This window comes from Vicugna pacos, chromosome 21, assembly GCF_048564905.1.
Source record: "Vicugna pacos chromosome 21, VicPac4, whole genome shotgun sequence".
Lineage (NCBI taxonomy): Eukaryota > Metazoa > Chordata > Mammalia > Artiodactyla > Camelidae > Vicugna > Vicugna pacos.
The window spans coordinates 30,987,252-30,999,563 of record NC_133007.1 but is presented as its reverse complement, the minus strand read 5'-3'; the positions used below and the strand labels follow the sequence as shown (position 1 = coordinate 30,999,563).

Genomic DNA, 12,312 nt, shown 5'->3' with positions numbered 1-12,312 from the left:
CAAAGGTCAAAGGGCCTAAAACATCAAAATCGAGTTCATTTCTGCACAGCTTCCGTCCCGGTTCAGGAGAAATAGCTTTCTTTGTGGGGCCCTGCTGGCGGCCAAGACAAACCTCGAAGTGAACGGCAGGTGGCGCTGCCGCCCCATGGAGAAACAGCCAGGGGCGAACCCGGGGCGGGTCTGATGCTGGACTGCCTCTCCTCTCCCAAGGAGGGTCCCTTGACCCTGAGCTCCCTCCCCAGGGAAGGACCCGCCAGGCTTCTCACCGTTTGGACAGAGGTGGCCCAGCCCTCCCCACTTCACCCAGGCTGTGACAATGCGAAGGTGTCAGAGCGGGACCCGGAAACACGGTGTGCTGACCTATGGCTTGCTTTGGGGGAGATTTCCAAGCACAGAAATGCTTCTTCCTTTTCCAGGGGTTATCTGAGCACCTGACGTGCCCCATGTCTGTAAACCCCAGATGCAGCAGGACTCAGGGTCCATGCCTCCTCCCTGATGTGATGCTGTGGTTTTCATAAGATGGCTGGGGAGGCTTATCACCACCCCTGCTCCGCAGACCACTGTCCAGCTGCAGCGTTTCCCCTAGAGCTGCCGTCCCGTCCTCCTGACAGTGCCCAACGGAAAATAAGCTGCAGGGCACAGCCCACGCCTGGCCTCAGCACTCTGTCCACTGCGTCCCCAGGCAGACAGCCTACAACTCTGTGAGACTTGGAGGGGACCTTGGTGACCGCGCTCACACTGGGGTCTTGAACAGCACCGGCTTTCTGCTTTTGCTCGGGGCTGGGGTTGCCCCGGCCTTGGTGAGGTCGCCTCTTCAGAGTGTTGACGTGACTGACCCCAAGTATCCTGCTGCTGTAAACAGTGCACTGGCCTGTGGCAGCCTCTGAATCCTGTGGTCCAGTGGCCGTGGGTGCTCAGTGTGCCTGACTGGGTGAGCCCTGGCGGCTCCTCCTCCATCCAGTGTTTTGTGCCAACAACACTTTATACTTGCGAACGTCCCTCACCCCTCTTTCCCTGCCCATCCCCACAGCACGTAAATCAATGTGGTTGTTAAAGGCCCGTGATTTGTCTTGGCCCCACAGTTAGTCAGTGTCCTGTCGTGAGTGGACTTGGCTTGCCGGTGGGAGATGCTCAACAAGGGCCTCCCAGAACTCTGAGCTGTTGATGCTCAGAAGATTCCAGAAGCAGAGCGGGAGGCGCAGCTGCAGTGCTGCCCCAGCTGGCCCCTCTGGCCTTGGGCTTCTGCCTCTCTTTGACCAAGGGGCCCAAGGAAGTGAAGGGAGCCCTCACGGGGGGGCCATGGTGGGAACCCATAAAAACAAAGTCCCTTGTCCCAGAGAGAAGGCAAACCTGGCGTCAGGGGTCTGAGCCAGGGCCCAGGGAGAGCCTTCCCCTCCCCATCCCAATGGAGGCAGGGGTCTGAAAGATCCCCATCCCCTGTGTGGCCCCTGCCTGTTGCTGTCTCCCCAGCCGAAGCCAGAAGTGGCAGAGCCTGGGTCATGGACCACACTTCAGCGTCCCTCTTTTCTCATTAGGCCTCGTGGCTGGAGGAAAATGGGTGTCCAGGAGCCATGAGACATGATGGTCAGGGACATGGGCTTTGGGGCCAGAAAGTCCTGGGTCTGTGTGCACATTCTATCCCTCACCAGCCGTGTCTTGATAAAGTCTCCTAAATTCTCTGAGCTCGTTTGTGCATCTGGAAAGTGGGAGCAGTAAGTCATATGACCTGCCTAAGAGGGCTGCTGAGAAGGTGAATGGAAGTGGTGTGTAGAGAGGGTGGCCGTGGGGCCGGCACTCGCTGCCTCCTGAGCTCTAGCCCTGCATCTGCCTGCCTGGACCCCAAGTTCCACAGTCAGCTGCTGCCTGGATTCTCAAGCCGCCGGGCCGCTGGGCGGGAGGGGGCAGCAGAGGCCACATGAGACGCCTTCACCAGCATTTTCTCAGGAGCCCAGAGAACGTTGGAGGAGAGACTAAGCTTAGCACCCACCGGGACCACCTGGAAACCTGTGAGACTGTGGACTCCGGGGTCCCACCTCAGGACAGTCTAATCAGTGACTCTCAGCCCCTGCCTCCCCCACCACCAACCCCGCGTCTGCAGCTTGAGTGGAGTACTGAGTTGAGTATGTCTGATGGGGGCAGTTCCTGGGCCTCAGCCTGAGACCTGCCGTCAGAAGGGAAGCCCTTGAGTTCAGGGCTTTCTGACCTGGAGGGGATCTTGGGGCAGATCCGAGGCAGAACCTCAGACTCAACATCACCCTCTCCGTCAGAATTCCATCTCTTGAGTCAAACAGAAGTTCTCCCTTCTCCCTGAGAAGGGAGCAAAAGTCCAGGTGCGTCATATTGGAAGATGGGGAGTCCAGCGGTTCCCCAGCCTCTGAGCAGGAGGCCTTGTGAAACACGGTTCTTGCACCTCGTATAGCACCCGCCTCCAGACTGCAGGGGAGGCAGATGAGAAATGCCAAGACCTCAGGGCTCATTCCTGTCTGGGTTCCACAGCGCCAGGCTGTACTCTTGCTCCCAACGAGCACCATCTCACTGACCACTACCTTCCAAAGGCCAACAGAACACTGTTACCAGAGATGAGGAAAATCGAGGCTCAGAGGTGATGTGGCTTGCCCAGGTCAAGCGGTGGCAGAGTGGGAACTTGAGCGCCCTCTTTCCACTACCTCCCGGAGAGCTGCAGGCGGGGAGCCGGGCCCTCAGTGCCCCTCCGCTGCCCGGTCCCTAGCCCTCCAGCCCCAAAGGAAAAAGAAAACAGTGGGGCATGGCAGGCCTCGAGGGCCAGGCACCTTCCCATCAGAAGTGCGCACCCTGAGCGCTGTCTGCCAGTGGCTGGGGAGCTGGGCTGCTGCACGAGGCGCTGCTGCGGCTCCTGCCGTCGCCCGGAGCCGCAGCAGCCAGCAGCTGAGGCTCAGCTGTGTCCTGGGCATCAGCCCCACGCCGAGAACCGCGGCTCCCACGCGTGGGATACCTAACCCACAGACAGAAGCCGCAGCACGTGCGTCCTGGCCGCTTCCTGCCTCCGGGCGTATTATTTTGGGGGGCTGTTCATACCCCAAGGGTACCTTGACTGCACTGTTCCAGGACAGACCCAAACCCGCTAAATGTGTACGCAGAACTTCTGAATGAATTCTATAGAGAAAGCCCCTAAGCTAGACCAATACACTTCTACGCGCACAGGGCAGGTGATTTTGCACCAGACTCAGAAGCAGCTTTGCATTTTAAGCTGGTAATGTGCACGAGCTGGGCATGCTTTTGTGCTGGCACCCTCGTCTGTGTTCCCTGAGCGAGCCGGGCGAAATGGGCCTCAGGGAAGGCTCGACCCAAGGAAGCATGGTCTCCCGCATCGGCAGCGTGGAATCTCGGGCGCGGGTGCGGAGGCCATTATGCCTGTAGAATCTGGCCCTCCCGGCCTTGCCTGGAGCCAGGCTCTCCTGGCGGAGAAGGCTGGACTTTTCTTTCATGCCCTGGCCCCGGGTCAGGCCCCGAGACAGGCCAGGCCCATCTCTGGGCTCCCCGGGGCCGGTTTTCCTGCGCAGGCCCCTCTGGGTGCCTCCCACCCAGCCTGGCCAGGACGCGGCACGCTGGGAGACCCTGCTGGAATGAAGGCACCGCCCGGGAGATGAACAGGAAGCCGGGGTTCACCGCCGCCCCAGACGCTGGTCCAGTGGCGCCAACGCCGCAGCGCACTACCAGGGCTCGAGGCGGCCTCTGGCTCAAGAAGGGGCCAAGCAAATGGGCTCGGGGGCTGGAGATGGTGCACAGGAGACCAGGGAGCGCGCCGGCTGGACTGGCATTGGGTTTCTCCTAATCAGCCCCACTTCCCGGAGCCTCGTCCTAATTGGGGCGCAGGCTCCGAGGGAGGGAGGAGGGAGTCCCGCTCCTGCCTGCGGAGGTTGTCTGGGGTGTCAGTGCAAAGGGCCCTCGCTGGAGACCTGAGGCTTTTCGATGGCCCTGTTCTCCTGAGCACCGGTGGGAGACGGGGGACGCGGAGAGGAGGCCTCCACCCGGAGGACAGTGCCTTCTCTGCCCTTGAGAAGCTGCTCCCAGCACCCGGCCCACGGCTTCGACTGCCCAAGACCCCAGGGAGAGAGTCGCTGGCTTTTTCCTGTCCCCTTTATCTTGGTTTTTACGGACAGCTGTTAGTTGGGGGCATTAATTGCCCAGGCGAGTTTATTGATAATTTTGATGTAACAGAGCACCGGAGAAATTACCCTCATGTCCAAAATGTCAAATTTGAGAAGAACCAGGTTCAGAGGCTCACGACCCCACGATGAGGAGAAACTGTGGTGGGTCTTGAACGGCTGCGCTGACAATGTGACTTTATTGTGTTTGTTTTCCTAGGTAGCTGGGAATTGGGATAGAAAGAGGGGTCAGGAGGGGAGACAGGCTTTTTAAAATGGATTTTCCCCCTGATGATTTAGGGGGAAACGTAAGCAGACGGGAGACGTGCCTGTCACCTTGCTCTCCCGGCAAGGGCCCTTCTCTTGCTCAGATTTTACTCACTTCTCTTTTGGGGAAAACCAAGTGTAGGGCACCAAAAAAAAAAAACCCGAAACAAAAAAACCTTAAAGGATGTTCCATGATTTATAACAGCTGGAATATGGGAACAGTAAAGTCTGAAACTCAGAAGTAAAATCGTCACTGGTCTTGGAGTGGCCAAAAAAAAGTTTAAAATATTTTTTATATATGTGTCTATATACATGTTTTTTTCTGGCGGAAGGAGGACTGCGGCTTTTCTTTAAATGTTTGATTATTTCTTTAAAACAAGAAATGACATTTAGAGGGGCAGAGGGCTCTTCTTAAAAAACAGAAGCCAAGAAAAATAGTTACTCTTGTCCAGATTTCAGTTCAATGCGAAATGAGGAGTGAAAAGAGAAGGATTAGCCAACAAATAAAAAATAGAGAGAAAATATGAAGAATCATCCATACTTTAAATGCAAAAAAAAGTCTAGAAATCCCAGACTGGTCTCTGTATTTTGGGGTTGGAAGACACTCTGCAATCCCAATAAAATACTCGTGCGATTTTATTTCTAATTGATACAATATTAAAGGCCATGTACAAATGTTACACATTTTTATTTTTGTTCTTTTTCTAGGAAAAAATACACAAAAGGCAAAAACATCCTCAAATTGTCATTTTTATACAGTGCAGAAGGAAATTTAAAATACGTGTCACAAACGCTGCACCCCAGCAGCCAAAATACTAAAAAAAAGGGGGGGAGTCCTTCATTTTATATATATATATATTTATATAAAACATATGGAAATTTGTTTTTACACAGATCGGACTTAGCTTCAAATTTACAATGGATATCTAAAAAAAATTCTACGCGGCAAATATTGCCAACAAAGTTACACCATTAATACTGATAAACGGAGGAGCCTATGCGGTGTTTTCGATTATTAGGGAAAGAAAGTAGAATAAATAACAGGATGAGCCTTGCTATCGGTTTTCTTTTTAAAAGTGCCTTAACCTTTCTGCGTCACCGCAATCCTGAATAGGCATGCTCAGCGGGCCTCCCCGTCCCCGCGGCGCCTGCTCGCCCGCTCCCCCACCAGAAGGTTTACAGTAGAGACTGGGAGACAGCTGGGTCTCGGGAGAAGAACACTCACCCAAAAAGTCAAGATAAAGTTCGACACCAAACCAAAAAGCTGAAGGAAAGGAAGAAGAGGAAGGCGGACGGGGACGGCAGAGGCCAGAGAGCCGCTGCTTCTGGGCGCCTTCTGGTTTCTCTCCTAAGAGGAGCAGTGGCTTCAGAAATGCAAGTTATTCGCACAAGGGTCCACCTGTGGTTGGTCGGAGGACTTCTGAGGTGGGGAGGGAGAAGGTGATTTCTTGCTCCCCTCTTCCCTGCAAAAGACGGCTCTAAAAGGCGACGCGAATTCCAAGACATTCTTTCCAAAAAAAAAGTTAAAAATAAGAAGATAAATACTCAACCCCAAAATACAAGTATTTGGTACTGATGGCCTCACACGTTTGCCTTTCTCCTAAAGCCTTCCCCGACGTTTGCCGCTGGAGGGGAAGAGGGGGAGACCGCAGCAGAATTCTTTAGATGTGGAGGGTTTTTCCCCAGCACAGCACCTTCTCAGCCGCTTTCAACAGATCAAAAATAGATATTTATTTACCAACAGCTGCAGTCAGATCAAGCCCCACCACTGCCATTTTTAAAAACTGTTGAGGGAGTAGGGGGGAGGTGCTGGCCACTGCTCGGTTTTTGCCTTGGGGATTCCTTTCTGAATAATCCGGTTGGGGAGAGGTCAAACCCTTTTCTTCTGCCGACGGTTATACCTCGAGAATAAAGCAGTTCCTGGCAACGGGTTCCGAGGTCCCTGCGCCAGCCAGCCTGTGCCCGGAGGGCCCCCGGGGTCTGTGGCCTCACATCACACAGGGCTTGATGTCTTGGTAGGTGACCTGCTGGTGATAGTAGGAGCCGCCACCGGCCGAGTGCATGGACGAGGACGCCATGGTGTTGAAAGAGAAGACGAACTCCTTTCGGTCACACATGCTGGGCGACTGCGAGTGATACCGCGGGATGCCTGTGGGGCAAGGTGACAGGAAGGAGGGCGTTAAAGTATGAGCCTCCCGAGGTCACAGGTCCTGGTGGAGAAGCAGTGCTGCCCACGGGTGTACAGGGCAGGCCCGCCTGGCTCGGCCGCAGGGCCCGAGGCCTCCCCTGTGCGACGCCTCCGCAAGTCCCTGGGCTCCCGGGCTCCATAGGGCCCAGCGCCCCAGAGGAAGATCCCAGAACACCGGCAACAGTCCCGGTCCCCCGAGTGCCCGCTGGCTGCCAGGGCCTCTCCTGCCTTGGACACCGAGAGCCGGGACAGGAGCTTCCGGAGGCCGAAGGGGAAGTGGTGAAAGGGGCCGAGGTGGGCCAGCAGGGAGGGCCCGGAGGCCTCCACTCCCAGGGCAGCCTGAAGCCTGTGCCACCCCAAAGGCTAACCCCAAATGCTGCCGAGGTCCCGGTGCAGTGAGCCGGGCCGGCTGGGGCCAGCACAGGGGCCAAGGGTGGCTTCTCCAGAGGAAAGGCCCCTTGGAGAACCAAGCCCCAGGGCAGCTGGCACCCAGGAGTTTGAAGCCGGCCAAGCTAGGCGACCCCTGTGGAGAGGCGGCCCTCTGGCCCCTAGGCCCGGCTCCTGTGTCCCGAAGGCAGCTGACAGCTGACCCCTGACAGGCCTTTGCTTGGTTCGTGCCGAGCTCGTTACAGAACCGGGTCCAGAAGGCTGCTGTTGGGGGCCACGATAAAGGGCTCCAAGGGGAAGGTTGTGCATCTTCTTTCTTGGAGGGGTCGGGGTGGCAGTACCTGGGGCCTTGAAAGCCTGGTTCCTAACAAGTAGAGTCCGTGGGGCCTGCAACTCTGACCCTCGATCTGGGCCCCCATCTGCCTCTGTCACCACAAAATACCCCCAGCTCAGCTTTCACACACTCAGGCCTGGTTCCTGAAAGGCCGGGTGCTGAGCCTTTGCGCGCCAGGCCCAGCCGGCTTCGGGCCTAACTCTTCTGTCCTGCCCAGCTTAGAGCAGAGGCCGCTCTCCCACAGCTTTCTGGGGGCGATTGAAGAGGGTGAGCCAACTGGCCGCGGCTGGCCCTGGCTCCATCCTGGGAACTTGCTGAGGTGCTAGGGGGCTAAGGGACCCGAGGAAACTTAGAATATTGGGGTCTAAATGTTTTTAGTGAGGATAGGGCCTACCTGGCCAGGCTAGGCAGCCAGCAGCTGGAAGTTAAAAGAGAAAACGATCTCTCAGCCCACACTGGGGGATTCCAAGCTGCACTCATCCCTCAAATGGAGGGAGATAGGACCGAGAGACACCTGGGGAGCTGATGCTTCCCTGCAGCACTGGGGTTAGTACCCCGCAGGACGGGCCACAGGCTCTGGCCCAGGGCGTGAAGCGGTTTGGGGACCGCCTCCGCAGCACACTCATAGATGTCCGTCTCCCAGGGCTCGGACAGCCCGGCCTCCCCACTCACCTTGCAGCTCAGCTGGGGCGTTGTGACTGTTCTGGTGCAGGTACGGCTGGTCCAGGGAATGCGTGGAGAGGCTGCCGGACAGAGGGTTGGCCGCAGGGTTGCAGGGGGACAGGGGCTGCTGCTTGATGTAGGAGGCGCCGCTGTTGAGCGCCGCGGAGGCGGAGGGCGGCCAGGCGGCCGCAGAGCCCGAGTAGACGGCATGGGGCTCCATGACCCCACCGGCGGCAGCAGGCAGCAGTGGGGAGGCGGGCACCGAGCTGTCGTGGTGTGGGTACTCACCGGCCGCCGCACCGCCGCAGCTGCCCATGTACGAGTGGCCGCCGTTGGCGGGCAGATGGGGCACCGAGTGGCTAGGCAAAGCCATGCCGTCCACGTTGCCCGGCAAGTGGCCGTTCATCATGCCCAGACCCCCCTCCAGCGCCAGGCTGTTGGGCGGGCAGGAGAGGCCGCCGGCTGAGCTCTGGAAACCGTAGGTGTCCGGGAGGTGGTTGAAGCCAAGCCCGTTCATCATGCTGTACATGGGCTTGAGCGCCTGGCATTTCCTTCGGAAGCCCCGCGGCCGGCGCCGAAACGAGCCCTCCTCGAACATGAACTCGCTGGCTGGGTCGATGGTCCAGTAGTGGCCCTTGCCTGGCCGCCCGAGGCCCTTGGGCAGCTTGATGAAGCACTCGTTGAGCGAGAGGTTGTGGCGCACGGAGTTCTTCCAGCCCTGGTAGGAGCCGCGGAAGAAGGGGAAGCGGCTCTGCAGGAACTGGTAGATCTCGCTGAGCGTCAGGCGCTTGGTGGGCGAGCTCTGGATGGCCATGACGATGAGCGCGATGTACGAGTAGGGCGGCTTCTCCGGGCGCCGGATGCCGGCGTTCGTCTTCTTGGCCTTGGACGGGCCGGACGACGCGGGGTCCATCGCCGCACCGCCTCCCCCGCCGCCGCCGTGCGGTGGCTGCTGCTTCTCGGGCGCCGAAGACATCGGGTGGCTGCTGCCGCCGCCGCCGCTGCCGCCGCTGCTCTGCGCCGCCGAAGAGCCGGGAGGAGGAGGAGGAGGAGGAGGAGGAAGAGGAGGGGGAGGGGGAGGGCGAGGGGGAGGGGGCTGCGCGCGCGGGGCTGGCTGCACCTCTGCCGTCATCGGCGGCCACTTCTCCGAGCGAGCCTCGGCGCGCCCTCCCCCGCCCTCCCGCTCGTCCTCCCCGAGGAGCTGCTGGATCCGCGGGCGGTTGGCGCAGAGCCCCCCTCTCTCTCCAACTCCCTCCTCCCCCACCTACTCTCCTCCCTCTTTCCCTCTCGCCCTCCCACAAGGGAAGGAGCCGAGCGGAGGCTGAGAGCAGCCTCTTTGCGGCCTGGGCGGAGGCCGCAAGGAAGCACCCCCCACTGGTTTTTGGGGGGAGGCACCACCTCTCGGGCCTTCAGCCGTGCGTCCCCGTGGGGAGCAGCGCTCAGTCCCCGCCACCCGCGGCGCTCGGCTCCGCGACTCCAGCCCAGGCCGCCCTCTCTGCCTTTTCTCTCGGCAGCGCCTCCCGAGCCGGCGTAAGACCCTCCAGGAGTTCCCTCCCCTCCCTGCCCCCCTCTGGCCCCCGCGTTGGTGGGCGCTTAAAGGGCCCCACCCTCGCCGCTCAGCGGCCGCCTGCAGAACCCGCCCCGCCTTCACCAACCTGGCGAGCAAGTGTTAATGCGCCCTCGGCCCGCAGTTCAGCGCCGCTGCGCTCAGGCCCCTCCGCCTTCCCTGCCTGGGAGGCGCGGAGGAAACGCATCCCGGGTCCCGGGCCTTCCCCGACGGATACTGCTCGGTAGCAGCTCGCAACTGCGGCGGCAGCCGTGGCCGCTGGGTCGTGGCCATCGTGGGCACAGCCGGCTCCGCTAAGGGTCCCCGCGGCCGGCAGGCGTGTGTTCCCGCAAGGGACCGCCTACCCACTCTCCCCGCCCCGGGAAGGACTGTGCCGCACCCGGGACTTTTCGGACTCGCCCAGCAGCGCGCGAGCAAGCAGGCAGCCGCTGGAGCCGAGCGCGGGCGGAAAACGAAAGCGCAGGGCGGGTCGCTGCCGCTTTGTCTCCGGCGCCACGGGCTGTTCGGGGATCGAGTGAGAACCGCTGGCCCTTCGCGGGGACCAGCACCTCGCTAGCTTCTCTAGCAAGCGGTCCGCTCATTCCCTCGCTTGTGCTCTGGAGCACTCGTGCACACACATGCACACACTGATGCACTCACGCGTGCGCTGCCACTCACGCGCACACTGCGCTCAGGCCCGTGCGTGCCGGCTCCTGCACGCACCAGAGGCCGCTGGAGCTTCAATTAGCACCTACTCCCACTTATGTGTACACTGGCCACGCTCTGATCTGAGCCCCCACATAACTCAGTTGACTCCCCCGCCCGCCCCTCAAAACAAACACTGAAAACCCGCCTATTTGGCTCCGCAGTCCCGGTGTCCCCGCTTCCCAAGAGCAGGTTCCGATTTCTCGCAGATGGTAAAGGCCCTGGCAGGAAGTTTATACGGCTCAACGTAAACACGTTCTGGGGGATTCTTTAATAATAATAATAGAGAATCCCGCGTGCGCGGGGGGAGTTGGCCTAATGCCCCTGTGGGCTCGGCCTGCCGCCGCCGCGGGGGCCTCTGACACTGCGCGCCAGGCCAGGTTCCGGAAGGCTGTCTGCGCGGGCGGGGAGCGCGGGCCCGGGCGGACGTTGCGCGCCCAGCTGCCCGCAGCCGGAGGCTCTCACGCACGCCTTTCCCCCGCCAGCCACCCAGCGCCGAGGTGCCGCCTAGGACGGGGTCGGGGGGACGGTGGCGCCGAGCGCAACGCCGCACGCGGGGACCCAGGTGAGTGCGTTCGCCTGCAGACTTCGGAGGAGGGGGGAGCATCTCGAGGAGCCAGGACGCCGCGCTCCGGCGCGAGGTGGGGCGAGAGGAGCGTGCCGAGCTCGGAGTGCGGCCCTCGGCGCTTTCCAAGGCCCCCCGCCTCGCAGGCTTCCCTCGTCTCCTTGTCACCCGCTGACGCCCCTCCTCGCTCCGACGCCTTCGGCCTGGGCGGTAAAGGGCTCGCCGCCTTCGGGGCGCCTGACATGTCCCTGAGAGGAGCTGGGGTCTCGGCGGCGTAGCCTGCCGCGGCGGAGCGCGCCCACGGAGACAGGAAAGCCACCCTCTCTGCGCTGCGCTGCTGCCCGGCCCTCCCTGCTGGGCTTCGCATGCAGGCAGGGGCCGGCTGGGGAAGGGTGAGTGTGGGACGTGACCGCGTCGCGTGAGGTGGTGTCGTCGCGCAGGCAGACGCTCGCTGGCAGACCCACTCCCACTTCACGCAGCCCAGCCAGCGTCCATCGACCCCAGGCAGCCTGAGCACCGCGCATTGTCTCCATGCATCTTCCCAGAGAACGCTCCTCACAGCTCAGGCGCCCCAGCCCTCGCAGGAACGCTCATGCCTGCTCACCGCTGAGGACACACTTTTGGTTACGTGCACACACTCTTGCGCGGCGCGGTCACCCACGCACAACTAGCCGCACATGCACGCGCAATCGCAGACACGGCCGCTCCCCTCCCGCGCACACGTCCACACACGCATTCTCACATTCTCTCCCTCCATCACTTTTTTTTTTTCCGCCAAACGGCAGCTGCAGGGTAGGAGGCCCCGCGGCGCCTGGAGGGAAGTTTCCGCGAAGGGGTCGCTACCGCCAGCTGCTGGGAGCACATCTGGCCTTTAAAAAAAGAGGCGAGCGGGGGAGGTTGCCCGCTCCTAAGTCAGCGAGGGGTGCAGCGCAAACCCCCAGGCTCCCAGAAAGTGATAGTAACCCCTCCCTTTCTCTCGCTCCTCCCCCACTGACCGGATGCCCCCAAAGTGAGGGGCTCTACAGCGCAGGAGGGTTGGGGTGGGACCCTTTTCCTAATAGCCCCCTTCCCTCCTAGGCCTTCTCCATTTGGGAGGGCGCTGCAGATTCCATCTTTGACTAACCCCCAGATCAGTTTTCCGACCTCCTGAACCGGACTTTTTTTCACTGGCTCCCTGTGAGCTCCTCGGGGGCTCCTGTGTGTTTGGGGTGGGAAAACTTAGGCCTTCCTGGGAGGCAGTGCGGAGTCCAGGCCCCACCTGGCCTCCATTTACCCCTCAGTCTCTGCAGAGGGTGGGGGGTGGGGGGGAAGGCCCGCAGTCACTGAGGGGCACAGTGGCCTCAGAGCCTCAGAAGTGTGGCAGATGGAAGCGCTCCCCAATCCCTCATCTCCCTCGAGGTGGGAGGTACAGGGGAGGGGGGTGAGCCCCAGCTCTGTGATTCGGAGGCCCCCCTAGTAACTGGAAGAGCCACAGGCATGACAAGGACGGCTTTTCCCAGAGACCAAGCTTTCAGCTCTTAAGAGGCCCCTGAG

General features: G+C 60.4%; 1 protein-coding gene across 2 annotated transcripts; it reads right to left on the bottom strand.

Moving 5' to 3' along the window:
- Positions 1–5,096: 5,096 nt before the first annotated feature.
- FOXF1 (forkhead box F1) lies at positions 5,097–9,945 on the bottom strand. 2 transcript variants are annotated; one of them, XM_072945923.1, is made up of 3 exons: positions 9,619–9,945; positions 7,973–8,973; positions 5,097–6,540 (listed from the first exon to the last, which is right to left on the bottom strand). In XM_072945923.1, the coding sequence occupies exons 2-3, from the start codon at positions 8,937–8,939 to the stop codon at positions 6,380–6,382; spliced, it is 1,128 nt and encodes a 375-aa protein (XP_072802024.1). In that variant the 5' UTR covers positions 8,940–8,973; positions 9,619–9,945; the 3' UTR covers positions 5,097–6,379. The 2 variants fall into 2 exon arrangements, with proteins under 2 accessions (XP_072802024.1, XP_072802023.1); XM_072945922.1 differs by having other exon boundaries at positions 7,973–8,978; positions 9,619–9,944.
- Between the last annotated feature and the right edge of the window lie 2,367 nt (positions 9,946–12,312).